The 24,192-nt window shown below is 38.0% G+C and overlaps 1 protein-coding gene across 2 annotated transcripts in view; it reads right to left on the bottom strand.

The window, feature by feature from the left end:
* Nucleotides 1-4,498: 4,498 nt before the first annotated feature.
* DZIP1L (DAZ interacting zinc finger protein 1 like) overlaps nt 4,499-24,192 on the bottom strand; it is a 70,912-nt gene continuing 51,218 nt past the window's right edge. For both annotated transcript variants that reach the window (XM_072613566.1, XM_072613565.1), the window contains exons 9-16: nt 22,133-22,163; nt 19,787-19,840; nt 15,697-15,830; nt 14,067-14,259; nt 10,162-10,381; nt 8,583-8,761; nt 6,833-6,972; nt 4,499-4,867 (exon numbers count right to left, since the gene is read on the bottom strand). In XM_072613566.1, the coding sequence (XP_072469667.1) occupies nt 4,673-4,867; nt 6,833-6,972; nt 8,583-8,761; nt 10,162-10,381; nt 14,067-14,259; nt 15,697-15,830; nt 19,787-19,840; nt 22,133-22,163 (1,146 nt within the window). In that variant the 3' untranslated portion in view covers nt 4,499-4,672. The remainder of the gene's footprint in view (nt 4,868-6,832; nt 6,973-8,582; nt 8,762-10,161; nt 10,382-14,066; nt 14,260-15,696; nt 15,831-19,786; nt 19,841-22,132; nt 22,164-24,192) is intronic.

The raw sequence follows: 24,192 nt of genomic DNA, 5'->3' as shown, positions 1-24,192 counted from the left end.
TCTTTTAGCATAGTAGGCAATAAATATTTCTTGAACTTATTCTATTCTGACTTTATGTAGTAATCCAGAGCCCTATGGTTTTAATGACCTAGCCTCTTTTGAAACAAACTGCCTTTAATTTACCCTCAATTTAGCCTTCTTCTATTTAAGGAGTCTACCCTTTACTGGAATCTTTCATGCTAATGTAACACTCCGCCCTTCTTGGAAGGGGAATCATCATTCCTGATGACTACATGAAGGCTTGGGGCGATAGGTGGGTGTTTTCTAGGCATGCATATCTCATCCTTAAGAGGCTTGCATTGTTGATGGATTTAGAAACTTGGTTACTTTGCTGGAAGAGTTGATGACTCACTGGATATAGAAAAGCAGCTACCATTTTCTCTCTTCCTTTAGGCATGTAAAAGATGAGGATTACTTAGGGATATCACTCACAAGTTATGTGGGGGAAGGGGCAATTGCCCTGTCTCCCTCTCAACTTTCATATGACAACTGCCTTTTAGTGTTTGTTCTTTCCCAGTCTTGGGTAAATGAGTATCCCATGCTGGTGGTTAATGTGAGGTTAATGGTGGATGGGGGAAAGTGTTAAAGATCTCAGACACCTTTTGTTAATATCTAATGAGACACCGGGTCATGAGGATTGTGTTGTCCAGCCCTGAAAAGAGTATATATACTCTGAGGTGAGGTTTTACTCATTTTTTTGGAAGAAGGTTTGTGTGCCAGATGAGACTCTGGGTAGCCACTAACAAGCCTTTGAAAACCCAGATGTTGGTGCTCCTCTCTCTGGTAATGATGCAGATACTGTCTATAGTCAGACAGTTGGAAGCCCTGTCTGTTGGTCTTTTTGTAATTTCTGCTTGTCATTTCTGTTTGTATTTTCTTTGAAGTTCAGGGTGCTGATTTTTCCCCTTGAACTAAGTGAATGATATATGTACTTGGTTAAAGCAGATTACTGAATCATCAAAAGTTGCTTTCCTTTCAAAAAGGCAGATCTAAGAACCTGTGCAGTATGCCCTCCTGTATATGCTGGGATCCTTGCTGATACAGCTGGGTATTCCATACCCAGGACTCTTAGAGAACTAGTATGTTTCAAAAAGTCAGAATATCCTCAAAATCAAAGCACTCTCTGTAGTATCCCTATAGTTGCAGTGGATGATGAAGTGGATGATGACAGAGAAAACATGAGAAAGAGAGGTCACCAGAAGAAGAACTGAACCAGCTTGGCCATTTGGTTATGGTGCTTTTACAAGGAAATGATAGAGAATCCCCAGTAAAGAAGAAATGTAAAATGCCTCCTTAACAACTGCCTAAATTTTTTTATGCTCTGGTAAAGCTTAGCTACAAGGATCCCAACAGATTTCAATCATAGGTATAAGTTACTAAATTCTGTTTTGATTATTCTGATCCTGTGCACTGTGCTTCTCCTATGCTTAGCATTCCTTTTCATGAGTAGGAATAAAGTATCTGTCCCATACTTGATCCATTAATTATATTTTACTTCCCTCTCATTTCGAGGAAACTTGGGCATCATGATGTGGATCCAAGGAATTAAGGAATTCTCACACTAAGGAATGTGAGAATGGGGAACCTAATTCTACTTACTAGAGGTTAGAATTCTCTAGCACTGACCCTAGTCCACAAACTGCAATCAATAGCTAGGTAGAGCAAAGGGAATGGTTCAGGACTCTATCCCCTTTGAATCCCTGCAGCAGTGTCTTTATGATAGTATAGAATCTCTGTACTTAGAAACGTCCATGAGCCATGCCTGAACATCTAGGGCTTTTACGTTAGCCCCTGCTGGTGTCTCCCTATCTTTGACATCAGAAGCCAATCACATGCTCTTAAGCAAAAACCCATTCCACCCTATAAAACTCATTGTCCTCATCTATATCCACAAACTTCTCTGGCTTCACGATAATGTAGAATCCAAGTACCCCCATTCATTCAACTACACTGAGTGACATCAGCTTGGCAAATCTGGTTGCGTCAAGTCCAGAGGATGATAGCACCAACAATCCTTCCTCCACCTGCTTTGGTCTGAAAACAATAACATCCAAACTTTCAGTGACTTCCCTGATTATTTTTCTGGCCCTCACTGACCACTGGAGGGTCTCTAGTTAGGATTTGAATCTTGAATGTATGAGTTTAAAATGTTCCTGTAGTAAAGTCCTATTGTTTTTATCATTCTTGACCCATTTAACTCTTTGGTAAGAACTCTCCAAATGTCAAAATGGCAGTCACAGGCTAGGACCCCTCCCCATTTTACAGAAAAGAAAAAGAATTACATAACTTTAATGGTGGATGGTGTCAGAGAGTCAAAATGAAAACTCATATCTCCTAACTCCTAAGGTATTTCTTTTGAATCCTTTAATAAAATATCCTTTGAACCTTTGTGGAGGGAAGAGAAAGGTATAAATTATTTATCTGCATGATGCAAAATATTTGAGGAAAAAATTTTAAAATTCAATGAAATATGTTTATGCTTTGTAAGTATAATGCCAAAATCTGTATAATTGATTTTTTATGATTTTCTTCCATATAGTCTGAGTCCCATCTGTGTAATCAAAACTACCTAACTATAATAAGTATAAGCTAGTGATTTGCTCCCTGTTTCAAAAGAAAAATTATTCTGAATTTTGCTATTGTTGCTATTACTATGTTTCAGTTGTGTACAACATTTTGTGATCCCATTTGGAGTTTTCTTGGCAAATATACTAGAGTGGTTTGACATTTCCTTCTCCAGTTTATTTTACAGATGAGGAAACAGAGGCAAACAGGGTTATATGACTTGTACAAAGTCACACAGCTAGTAAGTATCGCAGGCCAAATTGGAACTCATGAAGATAAGTCTTCCTGAGTCCTGGCCCAGCGCTCTATCTACTGCACACCCTAGCTGTCCATAAACGAGCAAAATGCCAGTACTGAATTATCACAGGACACTGTATTATCCAGTCCATTGAAACATCCATATTTGATCCCTGAGTCTCTGAAGTCCCAAGTTTGTGTATTTTGGAAAAATCCAACAAGAACTTTCTCAAATTAAGAGTTTGATTTGGGAATTCCAAACACCCATTTTAGAGACAAGTGAGTATGTAAGATGATTGAAAAGATGAGATAATAAAATTTCAACTTTCAAAAATAGCCTGAAGTTTTAGGAACTCTTTACAGAGAATAAAATAATACCATGTATTTGAAAGGGTTGGAGCTTTTTAGGGGGTAGGCGGGGGGAAAAACACCATGAAAAATAAAAAAGCAAAGCACTAAAATGTTAGTATTAGTCATCCCAGTTGTCGAAGGGGCTCAAAAAATACATACAACAAGTATGTTTATGAACCCAAAATGTAATAAAGAGCACTTTTAAGAACAAAGTTCACCAGAGATTCTCTTTTGCAGCGATCTCTAGAAATGCTAGAATGCATCGGGGAGGGCATACTACTACTGCCGCTCTTTAATTTCGCCCTCTCTCTGTGTCTGTGTGTCTGTGTGTCTGTCTGCCCTCTCTCTCTCTCTCTCTCTCTCTCTCTCTCTCTCTCTCTCTCTCTCTCTCTCTCTCTCTCTCTCTCTCTCTCTCTCATATGCAAGAAGAGAAATTTGTCAATCCATAGCAGCCAAGACTTAGGTGAAGACTTTAAACTCATTTTGTGAAGCTGGATGGGTACCATTACATCTGTGGACTAATGGGTATTTTCCTTCTCCAATAGGAAAGTAAGCCTGGAAAGAGAGCAGGAATGAAAACAAAGACAGTGATATCTCTGCAAATTTTCAAGATGCACACAATTTGGTGCACACAGTTGGTGTAAAGGTTGAAGAACAGACTTCTCTTTTGTTTTTCCCTCTTTCAGTCCTGATTTGATCAGTAAGGAGACTAGAGTAGAGCTGGAGAGATTACGTAGGATTTTTCCATGACCTTGATATATTCCCTGCCATACAGCCTGAGGAGGACAAAGCCTAAGCATTCTCCTGCAGGCGGAGTATATATACTAGGTTGGGAAAGTACTATGGGGGAGCAGAGAAGGTAGTCATTCATATGTAATTTACACACTCTTGTTCTATCATTTTTTTCCTCCAAAATATTTTGGGGGAGCAGAGAAAGTAGTCATCCATATGTATTTTACACAGTCCTGTTCTATACTTTTTTTTCCTCCAAAAGGGAGGAATTCTAGTAAAACATGAACATAATTATAGTGACCAGGCTTAACCCTGAAGAATAGTTCAGAAAATGCACCTCCCTCCTTCATTTCAACAGGTTGGGGAACTATGAATGTGGAATGCTACATGTGCTTATAGAAATAATGTTGATTGATTTTCAACTGTATTTTCCCCCTCTTTCTTTTTTAATCTGTTATTAGGGGTGGGTTTGCTGAGAATGGGAGAAGGAAGGGACCTATTTTAGAAATGAGTTCAGAAAAAATCCATTAGGTTATCAGCTCCTAAAGGAGAGGGGATGTCTTTCTTTTAATTAATTGTAACCCCAGTGCTTAGCACAAGGCCTGACACATAATAGGTGCTTAATAAATGTTTATTGGATTGGATTAGGATGGAAATGGAAGTGATGCATGAAGACACCAACAAAGACAGGGAAGACGCGTGAGAAGGGCACTTGTTGTAACCATAGTGAAAGTGTCAATGGGACACCACTGTCTCCCCCACAAGATGGGAATCAGGTCCATGCAAATCACCAGCCCACAACCCTGGCACTACTTGAACTCCAGACACTGGTGCTCTGAGAATCTGTGGAGACCCTGCCATGCTTCTCAACTGACTGAGACCGGGACAGGTGCTGTGGTTGTTTTTTCTTCTCATTCACCTCCAAATCCTGAAGAATCTCTTCTAAGGAGGAAATATCTAAGTCACTATCATCTTCAGAAAACTGTAGTGAGAATAGAAAAGAATATGCAGTCTTATAAATGAGGAAATAAATAGTCAGGGTACATACTACAACTGGGTAAAAATGAAGTCAAAGTATTTTGGTAGAAAGTGGTAAGAAGGAAGAAGCATTTCTTCCTTTCCTTCAGATGCCATTTATTCTAGAAGCTGTTTTTGAAATCTTATATTATACTGTGTACATCTAATAAATGTTCTACGTGGCAAATAATAGTTCATTATAATAGGTAGAATTTTAACGTTTGCAAAACACTTTACATGATGTTAAATCATTTGATCCACGTAAGAACCCTGTGAAATAGATGCCATTATTACCATTTTACAGATGAAGAAAATGAAGCAGAGATAGGCTCAGGGAATTGTCCTGGGTCACATAACAAATTGCAAACCTTAAAATTCAACATAAACAGATGATGCAGTGGAGGGATCACTAGAACTAAGTTTCTTAGACTTGGAACATGTAAAAACCCAATCCACATCAAAAGGGTTTCAATGCAAGATATTCTGAGATGTAATAAATGATACAAATGAACTAATTGCTACTAATAATAATTCACACTTTTGTGGTGTTATATAGTCAAAAACATACTTTCTTCACAATAACCAATGAGATTGGTAGTACAGGTACTATTATTTCCATTTTATATATGAGAAAACTGAGAAAGAGATTAAAAACCTTACCCATAACAAAAAGGAAAAGAAAATCATGAGCACATCTGTAAGATCTTTGATTCATTATTTGAGAAGCTGTTTCTTCCGGCATTTGTCAGATAATTTGAATGAATCTCTTCAATATACATTTGCTTTCATTCCTAAAACTAACTAACCTTTCATTCTTTTTCCCCCAATAGCAACCTCATTGATGAGTGTCCATCTGGGCCCAAATAGTTCTGTAATACCTGGCACATATCTAAGACCATTTGTTGCTGTGTTTTAGTCACTTCGGTGGTATCTGACTCTTCATGACCCCATTTGGGATTTTTTGGCAAAGATGCTGGAGTGGTTTGCCATTTCCTTTCTCCAGAGCATTTTACAATGAGGAAACTTGAGACAAAAAGGGTTAAGTAACTTGCTTGGAGTCACACAGCTAGTGTCTAAGGCCAGATTTTAACTCAGGTCTTCTTGATGCCAGGTTGGGCACTCTGTGCACTGTGCCACCTATCTGCCAAGATCATCTAGGAGGTGCTTAATAAATACTGATTGATTGATCCACATCCCCATTGTTAGTTAACTTTGAATAAATCATTCCTGTATTCTCATTCTACTCTACCAGCTGTTGAACTTAAAAATACCAAAGAGTTGGTTAGGAAATCGAGGTAGCTTATGACATCTTGCTCTGCAATAGTTACCACCCTTTAAGTTTTTATTTATTGCAATTAACAAAAAACTATTTTCTCTCTTTTTCCCTTCTCTTTATCCCTCCTCCAAAATAAAGGAAAAAAAGAAAAAGAAAACTCCCACATACAAATTAATCATAGTCTAGCAACACAAATTCCCTCATTGGCCATCCTGGGACTTTTCCTATACAAAAAATAAAAGCCATCTGAGAAGTCATCTTTGGAAGTGTCATAGCATCCTAATATGGGGAATAGCACATCATCATTCCAGTCTGTATGCAGATTTGGGGATCCCCAGTACTTCACTGCCATCTCCAACCAGCTATAAAGAATATCTTTTCATAAATCTCTTTAGGACTAAGTTTTATGCCTGGATTCCCTTTTTTCTCTTCCCTGGTGTGGATACTTAAGTTGCCATATAATCTTTCATTTAAAGAGACATTTGCCACCAAAGTAGGATCTGAAATAGGTAGGAAAAACTAATCAAGTCTCCTTTTCACTTTTAATTTCCTCAAACTCAATTCCAGTTGCTTCTGTGAGTGACCATAACTTAAAAGTAAAAGACTAACTTACAAGGAATGTATATGGCTTATACTAAACCCTTGATATGTTACCTGGGGCTTCTTTACTGGGATGCTTGTTTTAGATCGTCCAGCATCTGAGGCTAAGAAAAGGTTCACTCCTCCAGCAGGCTTCTTTCCTGGAGCAACTAGCTGTTTTTCTAGAGTTTTGGCCAGTGACTGGACTCGAGTACCTAAGGAAGAGTCAAAGGACTTGGATCAGCACTAAAAGGCTGGTAAGGAAATATTCTCCTATTTGAATCACCTGGTCCAAGCAATGTAAGTTTGAAGTAGAAGAAGAAGATCAAAAGAAAGAAAAGTAAAGAGAAAGAAGAAAGAAGTAGGAAGAGGACGGAGAAGTAAAGTTTGCGTTTGTTGAAAAATCTATCAATAAGTACTTATTGTGTCTATTTTTGTACTTATATGAAAATTCCTTCCACTAATACAGATCAGCAACTCCTCTTCAATTTAGTCTCAGAGTTAGTTGCCTGGGGAATGGAAAAATCCAGTGATTTATTGATGATCACATAACTAGTCTATATCTGAGAGGGGCAGCTAGGTGGTGCAGTGGATAAAGCACCAGTGCAGGAGTCAGGAGGACCTGAGTTCAAATCTCACCTCAGACACTTGACACTCACTAGCTGTGTGACCGTGGATAAGTCACTTAACCTCAATTGCCTCATCCTGGGTTATCTTCAGTCATCTGATGAATATCTGGATTCAAATGGCTCTGAAGGAGAAGTGAGGCTGGTGACATGCACAACCCTCCCTCCCTCAAAACAAAGTCAGGTGCAAGTCATGTCATCATTTCTCTGATAGCATGGTCTTCTTTGACAACGAAGAACAAACACACATGTCCTATATCTGAGGCAGAACTTAAACCCAGACTTCTCTTACTCCAAGTTTCTATCCATGACTCTGCACAACTTCTCACTCTGTACAGGAGATGCTTAATAAATATTTGTTAATACAGGTAACAATCGTGATGACTCACTGTTGTTGAGTCATTTTTTCAGTCATGTCCAATTCCTTATGACCCCATTTGGGGATACCAGAGTGCTTTGTCATTTCTTTCTCCAGCTCATTTTACAGTGGAGGAAGCTGAAGCAAACAGGGTTAAGTGACTTGCCCTGGGTCACACAGCTAGTAAATGTCTAAGGCCAGATTTGAACTCAGGAAGATGAGTTTTCCTGTCTCCAGGTGTGGTACTCTATCCACTGCACAAGTTAGCTGTCCTGATGACTCAGTGACTGGTATACAAATATTACAGTGTTTGACCAGACGCTCTTCTAGTTTCCCTCTTACTTCTAATGAGCAATTATAAATGATGATGGGAGAAAGAATATATAATTCTCCCTCTACGGGAAAGGGATGGAAAGCAGAAAAAAATGACTTTCTGGGGATGTAGGTGTTTCTTCTCTAGACATTTTTAAGATCAGGCTACATACCCATTTTTTTTTTTCAGAAGTGCCTTAGATAAATGGGAACAATGATAACCTTTCAAGATCTTGTTATTCTGGTATCTAACAGGTGGAAAGTCTAAAGCCACACAGGACTAATCAATTTAAAATCAATTTCTGAAGGTTAATTGAGCTGTATCGTATAGAAGGTGAAAATACAAATTAATGTTTGTGATCTCTCTGCTAATCTAGGGAATTATCAGAAAACAACATTGGTTTCTATCTCTGTTATCATATATAGAAAAAGATGTCAACACAAAATAGAGAAAACTAAAGAATTTAAATTAATTAGATAAATCTGGGTCTTGTGTACCTCATCAATCAAATAGCTAATGCTCACTCACCTGTGGAAGTTATTCCACTAGAACTTGCCATAGGTTTAGAGTCTTTCTCATCAGAGGTTTCAGAATCAGACCAGTCCCAATCATTGTCAGCTCTAGCATCTGTCCAAGAAGGGGCTTGAAGATTTGAATGAGAAATGCGGTCTCCCTCTGAATCATCTTCAGATGTGAAAGGTGGGGTGCTAAAGTGTACAAATATAGATGGAAAGTAAAGTTACTTCTGTAGGAACGTAAGCAATATTGTCATATATAAGTGAAATGAAATAATAGATGTAAAAATATCACAGAAGGTTATATGTGCTAGAAAGTATCAAACTCAAACGTGCGAAAGGAATATAAATTCTTTGAGGGAGGAGAGTTAAAGGCAACGTCCATGATGTGAAGACAACAGGACCTTAGAATTAGACCCCACGTCTTGCCTCTGACATATAATGCCAAGTTACTAGAACCACTTGAAGGACTGGACATTTTTATTTTTGTCTTTATGGTCCCCAGGTCTAGCACAGCGCCAATAAGCATAGTTTAGTGAATGTTTGCTCATTGATTGGTTGATTGGTTGGTTGGTTTGGTTTAATCTCTCAGTGGCCCCAGATAATTCTAAAACAATAGAAGAGCAGTCTGCCATGCTAGAGGGAGATTCCTCCCTGGGAGTTCCCTAGACCAATAAGAAGACAGATCCAATCTGAGTACAAACAAACCAAAAAAAAATGACATGGACATTAGGGAGGCTAAACCAATATAGTCATTTTTACTCCCCCCACCAAGCTGAAATGCCCTATTTTCCAGACTTTTGCCAGAGAAAGACTTCATCATGTACCATGAGTCCCACCCTCACCACCTACCATTACCACCATCCACCCTAGTTACAAGGGCAGTTGGGAAGGTAAAAGGAGGCAATTGTCAAGGCATACCTGTGACTCTCTCTCCCCTCCACCCCCGTACCCCGGGTATCTCAAGTACTGACTGTGCTTGGTACCCGCTCTGAAGTAGAAGGACCACTTTATCCTGAAATTAATTCAGATATAGCCTAGACTGTATACCTATGTAGAAGAAAGTTCAGAAGATAAGCAGGGCAGTCTTCTTACTATTATACTAAATTTAAGATGCATTAAAAAAGAAACTATACATCATCAGAGGTCACAGTTTCATATTTTTAAAAAGTGAGCTGAGATCCTACCCTTACATCATAATGTTAAACATTAGTAATTTTCAATATACCTCTAGGCAGTGATATGCTGGAGATAATTCAAACTGATTCCTTATATAGGGGCCAACACATTTTCAGTTGAGCATATACATCTCAGCTGCAAACCAGGTTTTGATTTATTATTTTATAAATTGTCTAGACTTAAGAAAGTGATGGAAAAAATTTTAGTAATGCAGATAAAACTTAAAAGTGCATCCTACATAATTACCCGCACCCCCAACTTGTTGTTAAACATTCCTGCTTCTAGGGGGTGTACCTAAGTTCTAGAAGGAAAAAATTGGCAGTGAAGAAAGGAGTAGATTTGAGCTTGGGTTTAGCCATGCATATGGCTACCACAGAGAGAACATTAGTGGTAGCTATGAGCTTGAGTCTTACCTCAGCCCAGGCCCAGGGGAAGCAGGTGGACCTGTAGGACCAGGAACTCTGCTCCGTGGAGTTGGAACTGGTATCCCTGTTGGGGCAGGGGTGTGACTAACTTTGCTTGGAGGTGTTATTGGCTTAGGTGATGCTGTTCGTTGAGATCGTGATTCAACTTGCCCCTTTCTGGTCTTCGGCGTAGCTTCTCCTGTGGGCACTGGACTCCTCTGACCTTTGACTAGAGAAACAAATAGGACTGAAATAAACACAGTCACACCAACCACAGATGGCAACTCCATCAAGTGTTCTCAGATGAAAGCAAAAATCTTGCCTGGAATATTAAGAATGAAGAAATTGAAAAAAAGTTGGATAGAAATCTCAATGCCAGCCGAGTCTCATACAAATACATTGAATATTGTTTTCAAAAACTCCTGAGTATATTGAGCACTGGATTGGAGTTCAGAGAACCAGGGTTATAATCCCAAATCAACCACTAACTAGTGTCTTTGGGTAAGTCACTTCTGCCTTCTGAACCTCAGTTTCCTCATCTATAAAATGAGAGACTAGGCTTGGATGATCTCCAAATTCCCATCTCGCTCTAAAATAATATCATTCCACACTAAATCAAACAAATCCCTTCATGCATAATAGGTACTCAGTACAGATCTGTTTAACTGAACTAAATATATTTTATATAAAAAAGAGATTATTTACTAGGAGAGGTAGCAGGTATCAATTTGAAGAAATAATTGATCCTCAAGATATGAGAACACACAAAAAAGAAAACTAAGAGGAAAGACAAAGACAGAGAAAACACACCTTTGTTCAAGAGACTATTAAACACTAGCATCTCATTTCCCTTCACTTAAGCCCCAAGAACTCGGCTTCTTTCCCCTATTTTTATTGACAGAAGCCTGAAGATTCTCTTGAGAAGTCTAGGTTTTGAGATAACAGAAAGACTGCTGAACCATGATCGGGAGACCTGGGTGCTAGTCATGGATTTAACACTAATTGTACAATCCCACTGGGTTACATATTTAGCTCCCTGGAGTTCAATTTTCTCATCCGTAAAGTGAGGTGTTGGATGATCACCAGAGTTCCTCCCAGCCCTAAGATTCTCTCACTCTATCCCCTAGAATTCCTGAATTCCTGCTCTGTGAAATGGGCTATGCAGTCTGTATTTTCAAATTGTTTTAGATTTGTCAAGAAATTCCCAGCTAAGACCCTGGGTGGCAGTATTTACCAGAGCAAAGGGACACATGTTTTGAAGAAATTCCAGAGAATACAACACAAAAAGTAAACAGGAAATAGCATTGCTTATTTTTACAGCTGAGTCACCCTAGCTATGGCCTAAGCCACATTCCCAGGAATTGTAGTCGCCAATGCCTCTCAGTTCAGCAGTGCGTATGCACAGTCACACGTCATCATTCAAGCCTGTATTCTTGACTGAGTTGCTTGGGTCGAGAGTGCAGGAAAGCTCTCTTTCCACAAGAGGTCTTAGCCACGCCATCTACTCCAAGAGTTACATGAGTGCTGAAATTTCCATGACAGAAAGGCTGAAAATTCAAACACTGAGCATCTTCTTTGTGACTTGTACATTTTATTCTTGTTGACATAAAATTCAATCAAATCAAATTTTGATTATAAAAGAGCACACTTCCCTAGAAGTGGGCTCTTTCTGAGAGAGATGGAAAACAAGACTTTGCAAATAACATGAAAGTAAGAAAAATACTAGCTTGGAGACAAGAAGGTAAAGTATCAAACAATAAGTATGTACTGAATACCTACTATTAAATGAGATAATATTTGTAAAAGTGTTTAGCACAGTGCCTGGCACATAGTTGGTACTATGTAAATGCTTCTTCCTTTCCTGTCCCTGCTATACACCTAGCACTACGCCTGCTGCTGAGGCAGGAGCAAAAGAAGGACAACACATGCCCAACATTACATGAGGTCTAGCAAGCAAGACTCATGAACAAGAAACAGAGAGTGATAGAACATGGAATCTGATTCATTTCACCGACCATTTATCAAGCCATGTTCTAGGTGATGTTATCGAACTTTTATTATACAAGTACTGTACTATTTTTTTCAAATGCTATAGGAAGTCAGAAGAGGGAAGGTCAGTGTGCATGTTAGGGTAGCAGTACCAAATTAAAGGGGGGCGGTGTTTGAACCTGAAAACTGACAGGACATGGTTAGGTGGAAAGGATAAGAAAGAATGTCTAAGCAAGTTTTTGTGGTGACCAACAAAGAGAAATCTTTGGGGTATATTCTGAAGGAGACTTTGAAATACAAGTAGATACTAGGAGATGCTTTAGGTCATATATAATTGAGCTTCATGACTTCTATTGGTAAAATACAACACAAATTATCTCACATACCACAAGAACCTAGCTGAATTAAGTAGAAGAAAGAGTGAATTAAAGATTCCTCCTCCCATCCTGACCAGACTGAGGGTGAAGAAGAGGAGGAAGGGATTAGCAGTTAGAGAAATAGTGGCCTCAAGCTGAAGAATGGTGACAGTCATTTTTTGCCTTTATGAAAGAAAGAATGGAAGCTTTGGGGTTGAAATGGGAAAGTCAGATTGGATACAAAGAATATCCTGAAAAAGCTATACACAAAAAATATTTACTTGAAGAGAATGAAGACTATTCTTTTCTTGAGCTTCCTAAAGAACAACATAAGAACATATTCATCTGGAATGACTTAGATTCACCCTATGTATTAACAGGAATACAGCTTAATTAAATTCCCTTTCAGACCCAAGGAGGTCAAGGACAGAAGGAAAACTCCAATATATAACAATATATATAGCGGTACTTTTGTAATATCGGAGTAGTAGAAACAGAATGACTGTCCATTGATTCAGAAATGGTTAAGAATCTAAGAGGTACCCTAAATCCATCAGTAAGCAAAAACTATTTCTTAATTCTTAACATGTTTGTCCAGTAGAAGTATCAGGAAAATTAAAAGTATTTAGTTCTACACGAGAACTGAGAGTCCTACTATCCATTTGTAATCCTATTGGCCTTATTCTTTAAGGACCAGGGCTCATTAGCTGGAGCTAATTTGCATGGTATATATGGTAGTAAACTCCACTCAAGGAGCTCTTACATTGAAAGCAGTCCTCCAAAAGTTGGAGATAGATTTCAGAGAGTTAAGAAAGAGCTAAGGAACCTTTTCAAACAGTTCTGCTTGAGGACCTACAATTTAAGCTTGTAAGAGAGGTATCATGGGACAGCAGAATAGGCAGGATAGTGAAATGGAAAGAATACTTGATTTGAGAATCAGAAGACCTGAATTTGAATACCAACTCTTCAGTAATAATACCTAAATAATAATAATAATAATATAGCACCTATTCTGTTCCTGATACTGCACTAAACTCTTTACAGTTATCTCATCCTCACCGCAATTCTGGGAAGTAGGGTCTCATTATTATGCCCATTTTACAGATGGGGAAACTGAGGCAAATAGGAGTTATATGACTTGCTCAGGGTCACACAGATAGTAAGTATCTGAGACTGGATTTGAACTCAGGTCTTCCTGACTTCAGGTCCAGTACTCTATGCACTATGATACCATCTAGCTGCCCCATTGAGTGAGTTACTTGTTCTCTGGACCTCACCTTTCTCCTCCATAAGATGAGTTCTCTAGGTCTAGATCTGTCCAGATCTAAAAATCTATGATTCTCACTGTAAGGAAGAGAAGTAAATTATTACCTTAGTCAAGTTACTTATTCTGTCTATCTTTAGTTGTCTCACCTGTAGAAGGATGATTTTGATCTAAGTAGTCCTTAAAGGTCCTTTAATTCTAACTTATTCCCTGGCCCCAAGTTCTGCAAACATTGATGTACACTAGCTGAAATTTCCATGTTTTATGCACAGAGGCTCCCAGAGATAATTACTCCACCTACTTACCTGCAGCCACATTAGCAGGACGTAACATTATACTCTCATTCTGCTGCCTTTCAATAATTTTTTGAGCGACCTCCTTGATAAGTTTGTCCCTTAGTTTCAGAAGTTCTGAAAACCTCTTGGCTTTCTGTTCTCGGTGGGCTTTTAGCATTGCTTCCAGATTTCTGTGAGTCTGATCAGAAATTCTCTTTGTACCCTAAAACAGCCAAAATAAATGATAGATGCAGGTACCATTAAGAATCTGTGTCAGAATTCCAAAGGACTCGTGATGAAAAACGCTCTTTTCCTCAGGAGAAAGAACTGATGGAGTCTGAATACAGATCAAAGAATCCTTTTTTTCCCCTTTCCTTATTTTTCCTTTTTGTGTTTTTTTTTAACCTGTGTGTTCTATCACAAAATGACTAATGTGGAAATATGTTTTGCATGACTGAACATGCACAACCTGTATCAAATTGCTTACCATCTCGGGGATGGGGGAGGGGAAGAAGGAAGGGAGAGAATTTGGAACTCAAAAATTTTTAGATAATATTATCTAAAATATTTAAATAAAAATATTTAGATAAAAATTGTTTAGATAAAAATATTTAGATAAAAATTGTTTTCACATGTAATTGGGGAAAAATAATGTTTTTAAAAAAAGAATCTGTGTCAGAAGAGAGAGATATTCTTCTTGTATTTTCTTTGTAGCCTTAATTCTAAATATTTCTCCCAGGCCACCAAAGATAACAATGAAATTGACAATAATAATAACTCACATTTATATATCACTTAAAGGTTTGCAAAGCACTTTACACGGTTTATCTCATTCGATCTCCACACCAGACCCGTGAGGTACGTGTTATTCTTTTCTTTTATAGCTAAGGAAACAGAGGCTCAGAAATATTAAATAAATATTAAGAAACATTAAGACACAATCAGTATCTAAAATGTGATTTGTACCCAGGTCTTCCCAACTCCAAGTCCAGCACTGTAGCCACTATACAGAGAGGCAGCCAGGTGATTCACTAAAGTGATGGAGCTGTAATCAGGAAACCCTGAGTTCATATCCAGCCTCAAACATATCCAAACTATGGGACCTAGACAAGTGTCTTCACCTCTGTCTACCTCAGCTTCCTCATCTCTAAAATGGGGCTAATGACAGCATCTACCCTCCAGGATTATTGTAAGGATTAAAGGAGATAGAGTTTGCTAAGCAATTTGCAAACCTGAAAACGATACATAATAAACACTATTGGTTTTTTTTTCACTGTTATTTCTCTGCTCTCATTCATGATTGTAGAAGCAGATGTCCTACTAATAAGGCAACAAACCTGGAGACTTCACCACTCCAATGTTTTAAAGTAATTATTTTAAATAGTAAATGTGTAACCCAAAATGCAATTCATTAGTGCACTAATTGTTACTCTTTCCTTGCTTTTTAACCTTGCAGTCTTTAACATACACACACACACACACACACACACATATATATAATATATATATACCAGCTAAAGCTAAGCACTGAAAGAACAATTAGTAAATGTGTTAATTATATTGTCAAAGATAATTCATTAGTTGAAGAACATTGTATGTCTTGATTACAGGGCTCAGCACGTGAAAGTATGCAGTTATTTCTTCATTCATAGAAACTTGCCCTTTTGAGTCCCATGCTCTCCAGTGTTTCTTCCAGGGTATCCTCTAGAATTGGCCGGAACTGCTTCATTAAATTAGGGTTCCTTCTCAATGCATCCAGCACCTTCTGCTTTCCATCTAAGGAGTCCTCCGACTCTGTAGCACAGACAAATCACTGAGGTCAGCAAATCCTTCTTCAACACCTTCATCCTCAACAGAGCTAGTTGTCAAACTTGACCACAATTGTAAGGATGCCCTATAACAATAACCGAAATGCAAATTTCTGATAACAGACATCTGGCTACAGTTTCCTAATGCATACACCTGGGAGCACAGCAGGGCTCACAACCAGCAAAAAGTGCAAAAGACACAAGTAACCCTACTCAAGAATTATACTCTCTTTGGGGATTCTATTCACTTGTGCCAATATCTTAAACTCAAACCTCCTGGATTCCTCACTACTGATTTTAGTTAGTTAGTTATCTATTTGCTCATTCATTCATTCATTTGTTCATTCAGTTATTCAGAATTTCTCAAACACCAAGTAAAATGGTTATTTTCATTGTGTTCATCCTTCACTTCTGAAGAAGACCATGCCATCAAAGAAATGATGACATGACTTGCACTTGACTTTGTTTTGAGTGAGGGAGGGTTGTACAGGTCACCAGCCTCACTTCTCCTCCAGAGCCATCTGAATCCAATGACCTGATATTCCTCAGGATGACTGGAGATGACCCAGGATGCAGTGGGAGACCTTGGGCCCTTTAGGCCAAGGTCTTTGCAGGTACTCACTTAGGGTAAGGCAATGCCCATTCATTGAATAGGCCTGTTTAAGAAGTAGCCAGGGCAGGGCCCCTTTAATAAGGTCAAGAGAAAGGAAGATATCAGGCTGGGTGGAAAACAGCAGCAGTTACTATTGATAATCATTCTAAAGCTTGGAGGGTCCAGAGGAACCCTTAGGCAAGGCCTATTGGAGTTCCAGTTCCAGAGTGCAGTAGGTTTAAGGTTTTGGGAGAGAACAGGATAGGACAAGGCCATGCAAGAAACTGCAGATTTCTGCTATGTACAGCTTGCTTTTCTCCCATGTCTCCTTATCTTTGAGAGGGATTTGTCCCACCTTACTTTGACTAATTTTCCAGTTTCTGCCTACCTACTGGTAACTACAAACTCCTCGGCCTTCACCATGCCTCTTCCCTCATATTTCCAGATCACTGATAGTTTTGCATTCTGACAACTTTAACCTATGCCCTGCCTCTCTCCAGTCCAGGGTACTGCCTGACCTTCTCCTTAACAGTCCTTACCTAACCAGTCTTGACTATATTCTTTCCATACCCAGACTGTGTTTCTACAATCAAAGCTGGCTCCATCAAAGTTAATTCAACCCGACAGAATAAGGAGCAATACTTAAGATCTTTCCTAACTCTACTTTAATTCATCATTTCTTACTCTGACTTCTCTTAGTAGTGTTAATGTATATTTGCTTAATTTAGAGATCTTTCCCATTCATTAATCTGCTTAAATCACATGGAAACTTAAATCACATGTGGTGGGAGGAGCTTGCTGAATAGTTGGAACAGAAAGGGTAGAGCAGAGCTGGGAGGAAGTTGGTGAGAGCAGTGAGGGAGGAGAGGACACATACAGGCACAGCTAATCTAGTGAGTTTGTTTGTGGGAAGGGGGTGAGGGGAAGGCTTGGGAATGACATTGTTCTGTGCTAATGTGTATTGACTTCTTGGTTACTATGGATTTGGCTTTCTTATGTTGGGATTTGGCTTTATGGTATGTGAATAAATGTTTTTCTTCTGCCTTCTTTATGGAGAGTCTGTTATACTTTGCCATTTAGAACTATGTCAGCATATTCATAGTCGCTATCAGTGCTATGAATATTGCCTTGGCAATACACCTTAGTATTTATATGGATTCAGTTTATCCTACAATCCTTCTTTATACAACAGACACATTACTGAGGTTAAATGCAACTTGAATTTTCATGAATACATACATAATCATATACACATATGTAAACATATATTAATACATATATCATATATACATATACAAAATTTATTGGAGAGCTATTTTTTGAGAATCTAGCAATGGTTCTTGAATCAATACAGCATAATGGATAGAGAGCTGACCTTGGAGCTAAGAAGACCAAGATTAAAATCCTGTTTCTGACATATACCAGTTTTATGATCTGGGGCAAGTCATCTGACCCTTTCAGGTCTTCTAAGCAACTCTCTAAGACTGTAAGTCCTAGATAAGGCTCTGATTGCCTTGGTGGAGGGAGTTTCCTGACTTGGGAGTTTCCTATTATCAATGAAATCATAGATCTAGTCCTTATCCCTAAAATGATTCTTATCTCACGCAAACAATTTTCCCTTCAACCTTTCTCCACTTCCAATTTATGTATTTTGTAAGTCTGGATTATTTTTTTTTCCATGCAAAATCACATTTGCTTGAAGAGAGAGTAAACTGGTGGTAGTAGTAGTTGTATGTGATAGGTTATATTTTAAGTATTCTTCAATCTTTCTTTTGTTGCATGTTTGGAAGATTACGTAAGCCTCAAGATCTGAGTTCATACCCTTTTTTTTCCTTTTATACCTTGATAAGAACCTAGTATGAGGATTTGCTTTGCAATAATCATAAAAGCTGACATTTATGCAGTATATATATCTATAGATATATATATCTATAGATATATAGATATATATATATGTGTGCCAAGTGCTTTACATATGTTATCTCATGCGATCTTCACAATAACCCTGAAACATAGTTACTACTATTATACCCATTTTACAGATGGGGAAACAGGTTATTTGACTTCCCTAAAGTCATACAGCTAGTAAGTGCCTGAGGCCAGATTTGAATTTAGATCTTCCTCACTCCAGACTCAGTACTCTATCCACTGCACCACCCAGCTGCTTTCATACAATTTGAAAATGCTAAGGTCTAAGCAAGCACTTTTCAAGGAGCTGATATTTAATGATCTAGAAAGAAAAGAAGAGGGCATGGGAGGATACTGAGTGCACTTTGGTATTACACAATTAAATATATAACATGTAAGCATACAAAATTAGCAACAGCCATTTTTAAGTCAGAAAGGTGATTATTATTTCTAACCCAATTGGGATATGTAGCTTATGAAGTTTAGTGTGGAAGATAGGGAGCTGACTTTAGATATAGGAAGGCCTGGATATGAGTTCTAACTCTGAAGTATACTGACTATGTGATGCTTATCTGAGAGTTCCCTACATCAATGAAATTACACATCCAGTGTTTATTCCATTATCTTAGATAACATTACTTAATTACAGAGATAATTTAATTACTGCTTTAGAATGACTAAAAATTATAATTCCCTACTTAAAAACAAGAGGCCTCTTTTAAAATACAATCATCCACATGAGTGAAGAAAACCAGATATAGGATTCCCCATTCCACCCCCTACAAATGCTTCTAAAACCCTATCTTCTGTTATAAGAATCTCTAGTTATAATGCTATAATGTTAAGGGAATTTGAAGATCTTCCCTGCCCATTAATAAGAACATATAGCCCTGACCCAGAGCTGATCAGGCTCTGGGTTACAGAGAGTTTCCAATTAAGTGCTGGGGCACAAGGATTTTCAAGCTCGTGGCACCCAACCAATCAGATGCCAAGTTTTTGTTATATATTCTGGGAGGTTAGTATTTTGCTTTAGGGGTTCGCTCATGAGAGGGATCTTTTGGTTTGCTGGTCAAGACTCTGAATAGTCATATGTTCAGAGCCCCTCCCCTCCCCCTCCAACTGCTTAGATGTCTGTACTCCCTCGATGCAGTGATGTGGGTAAAGTGTGCAGCAATATTGCTTTACTCAGACAGTTGGAGCCCTGTCTGTTGATCTTTGTGCTAATTTCTCTGCTTATATTTTCTCTGTGTTTTTCTCCAAGTTCAGAGTGCTGACTTTTCCCCTGAACTAGTGAATGTAATTAAAAGTAGGATTGTTAACCACTTTTCAAGCAGTCTTTCCTTTTAAAAGCAGTGCTAGCAGGCCATCCTTGGTGTGCTAGGGCACTTGCTAATGCAAATATACACACAAAAAAATAAAAAGAAATAAAATTATTTTCCCACCTTCTTGTGTAGAATCCTCTTCTGTCTCTTCTGCCTTTGCTACTTGATGGATCACTGTCAAAAAAAGAAATAGTGAAGAGCTCCATCCCACATTGTCTCCATCCCACATTCCTTCCTCAAGAGACCAGTGGTTCAGTGGGAAAAACATTCTGAGAACAAGAAAACCTGAGTTTGATTTTCAACCCTCTCACTTACTATCTTAGTAAGTAATTTAACTACTCCAAGACTTTGTTTCCATGTTTGTATTTTTCTTTTAAGTGTTCTGGAAGTGCAACACTATTCTTCTGGATGGAAAGTTTGACCTGCTCCATTTCTACCATCCTTAAAAAGTCTGGTGCCACTCAGCTTCCAGGGACTCATCATATTGATGTCAGACTTAGGGTGACTTTAGCCCTGCTGTGGCTTAGAACTCTCAAGTCAAGCAATCCTCCTGATTCAGCTTCTTGAGAAGCAAGGTTTATAGGCTGCTGTTTCCACAGCAGCAAAATGAGTAAAATACTCATTCTGCCTATTTTGCAGGATTTAAAATAGTGTGTCAAGTTCTTCATTAAACAGAAAACAAACAAAAAAATCAAAACAACATATGAGTTTCCTCTTACCATTAACCCTCTTTAACACAAAGGAATTGAGGAATATGGAAGCCCAAAGCATCATCTCACTTTCGCTGCTTTGTCTTTGTTCATGGCTCGGCTTTCAAGTAATCCAGTTCAATTTAACAAGCATTTATTAAAAACTTACTAGGTGCAAAACACTGCATGAGGTGGTGGGGATTTGAAAACAAAAATGAAAACTTCTGACATCAAGAAGCTTACCCCCAACTAGGAGAAAACAATATAGCAGCAGAGAGGTAGCATGGTATTTGATACAGTGATTCTCATACCTTTTTACCTCCGAACCCTTTTATAAGTCAAAATAAATTGAGGACTCCTCCTTGAAGAATTTTTTAATGAAGGTTATATCCATCTACGTATAACATTTTAGAAATTAAAGCATCTTAGTGCTGTTATGAAAATAGTTTTGTCCTTACAAGTGACCATAGGTTCCCAGACCACACTTTGAGAAGTACTGGCAGTGGACTGGTAAGGAAAACCTGCGTTCATATACTATCTCAGACATTAGTATTCTGAATGTGAGAAAATCACTTAACTGTTCTGTCCCTCAGTTTCCTCATCTCCATGGCTTTTAAAGTACTACAGAGGCAACTAGATGGCTCAGTGGATAGAGTGCTGGTTTGGGGATCAGGAAGACCTGAGTTTAAATAATGCCTCAGTTTCTTCATCTGTAAAATGGCGATAATAATAGCTCCTACCTCTCAGGTTTGGCTCATAGGCAGGGAGATATGACCAGTGAGGAAAACCACCCTCAGTGAAGAGAGGACTAGGAACCATCCAGTGTCCTCAACCATCAACTGGAAGCAACCTTTTTGGAGATTCTGTCTGCTAACTACTCTTGTAAGTGTTATAGTTACAGTTGCTGAAGATCCAGAAAAGAAGTTTCTTGGCCACCAAAGTCTTAGGCACTGTTAAATGCTTTAACATCAGAAACTGCTGTCATTTAATCCATGCAAATGGCATTAAATGCATTAACATATACTTTGCTGCTGCCCCCTTAAGACCATAGGACTTCTCCATCTGACTTACTACTGAAATGTCTCTGACATTAGAATGTGAGCTGCTTGAGAGAAGGGACTGAATTTCCTATGTATTATATTGTATTGTATTGTATTCCTATGTATTCCATTATATATATATATATGTATATTGTATTATCCCTAACACTATCCCCAGTGTTTAGCATGGTACATTTCACATAGGTAGTGCTAAATATTTCATTCATTCGGTCAGTACTTCGCACATAATAGACTGAATGTGTGTTGAATTAATTAGCATCAGTATCATGTCTATATAATATAACTGCTTCCAGTTTTATTCTTGAGTAAAGTCCCCCTCTAAATCATACCTTATCATGCATAGTTCCTCTCTAGTCTAAATTTCGGCCAAATAAAATGAGATTCATGTTATATAGTTGCAGGGATATGGATTTCAGCTAGAAAACATGCCAATGGAAATTAAAATTGCTGTATAAAATCTTATTGTCCTAGATTTTAATGGTTTTTTCTTCTGATTTAATGCCCTGTTCTTAGGGCATATGACCAAGGAACATGAAAAAGAGACTTTGGAACAACCAAATATTAGGCATTGGATGCCATTACCAAGTATTAAAAATGTTAGTACTTTGCCTAGATTTGTTAGGGGTGTGGTCAGGAGGGGGAATAAGGAAAGACCCTCTATTAAAGACCATAACTGGGGCTAAAAGTTCTAATTCATTTAAAGAATCAAAACTTACCTTCCTCCTTTCTGAGAGACATCCTTTTAATCTGCAAAAATTTAAAACAAGGAAAATTAGAAACAGATGGAATGACTTCTGTAAATGTTTTGTTTTGTTTTTACCATGTTCTGAGTCAGCTGGAAATGAGAGAGGGTCTATGTAGAAGTGAGAAATAGAAGACTAAGAGCAGGCAGAAGAACTGGGTTTTAGTCCTGGTTCTATCACATTCTAGGCATGAGATTTTAAGCAAGTCTCTTCGTTATTTTGGACCCTGTTAATTCATCTGTCCAATGAACACAATGATATCTGTCCTGGCTGCCTTAATAAAGGCCACTTTGTAAAGAGTCATAAACATATATGCCAATATTTCCATAAGAACAGCAACAGGAATGAAAATTATTTATTCAATAAACCAATAACAATATTACTGCTAAATCAATTTTATATTGGTGGTGGCTAGGATTGTACTCCCAATTACTTTATACAAGCCATTCTTTGTGTTTCCCACTGCACCAATGAGAGAGGGTTTATCAATCAAAACTTATTTGTAGTGGCTCTCCATCCACAGAAATGTACCTTTAATTAGCTGCTCAATTAGAAAGACTTTGAGCACAAGGCTTAGCACATACATGGTATGAGTGAACAGAACTCTGGACTTAGAATCAGGAAGACCCAAGTTCAATTCTTGCCCTACATGCTTAATTAACTGTGTGACCCTGGACAAGTCACTTAATTTCTTGTTGCCTCAGTTTCCTCATTTGTTAAATATAGATAATAATAGCACCTGTTTCACAGGATGATTATGAGGAACACATGAAATAATGTTAAATGCTTTGCAAATCTTAAAGTACTATAGAAATGTTAGCTCTTATTAATCATTATAAATACTTATTCAATAAATGAGTAAATTCATTCACGATAGGGTATTTAGGGGTGATCAGGCCTAATCTATATCCCTTTCCAGGCAGGTTTGTATAATAACAGGATAATTCAATGAATAAGTATAATAATTGAGTTTAATAAACAGCTGTAATATAGCACCCATTCCTTGGGGATATTCTCATAAAAAAAGTGAGTCCTTCACGGAAGTACTACTTTGATGCCTCACCTTGGCATTAAAGTGGCCCTGGGTCCTTAAGAGCTCAAAGGTCAAGATCCTCTCAAGTGAAATAGAGTCTGTGTTAGCTGTACAGGGTCATTCCCAACCAAAAACAGAGACTCATTAGCAGATTTGCCACCTAGCAATGAACTGTGTGTGTGTGTGTGTGTGTGTGTGTGTGTGTGTGTGTGTGTGTGTGCAAATGTGCATGTGTGGTGATAAGCCATAGACAATACAAGTGCCCCTCAGACCTACATATCCCCATTCTGCTTATGCAATTATGTTGGCAGAATGGCAAGATGACAGAGGATATTTAGATCAAACAATCTACTTAGACCATCTATAAACTTGAATTTAATTATTGGTGTTCTTGACAAGGGATCATTTTCCAATAACCAATGAATCAACATGCTACTGGAGGAACTTTGTCATATCCATATTGAAATTTTAACTCTAAATGAAACAAAAAGACATAAAGAAGTTAGCAATAACTCCAAGGGTAGCTCACATGTTCTTTCGTGTGAGAAGTGAATGATGAATCGACAGAAATGGTTTCATTTTCTACTCAAAGATGAAAAGAAGAACATCATTTAATGGAATACTTGATGATCTCACTTTACAATGCTTATGATGAGTACAAGGAAACAAGACAACGAGGAGGTAATTTCTGCGTATGTGTCAACATACTTTGCAACGGATGAGGAAGTTAAGAAATCCAAAGAAAAATTTGACAAAGTCTTCTAAAGTCAATTATATTCTGATACCAAATGACTTGAAAGTAAATATGGGTTCAAAGTAAGGCAATAAAACTTACCCTGGAAAATATCCTTCAGTATCAAGAAATGGAAGAGGTGAAAGTTTTTAGATTACTTAGAAATACCTGTTCATCTCAAATATTTTCTTCAAGAGAATCAGTCATTTGATAAGGTAAGCATGGAACAATATAAATTTTCAAATGAGGTCAGCTATATTTAACCAA

This window comes from Notamacropus eugenii, chromosome 5 (assembly GCF_028372415.1).
Source record: "Notamacropus eugenii isolate mMacEug1 chromosome 5, mMacEug1.pri_v2, whole genome shotgun sequence".
Lineage (NCBI taxonomy): Eukaryota > Metazoa > Chordata > Mammalia > Diprotodontia > Macropodidae > Notamacropus > Notamacropus eugenii.
This window is presented reverse-complemented; position numbering and strand designations above follow the sequence as displayed.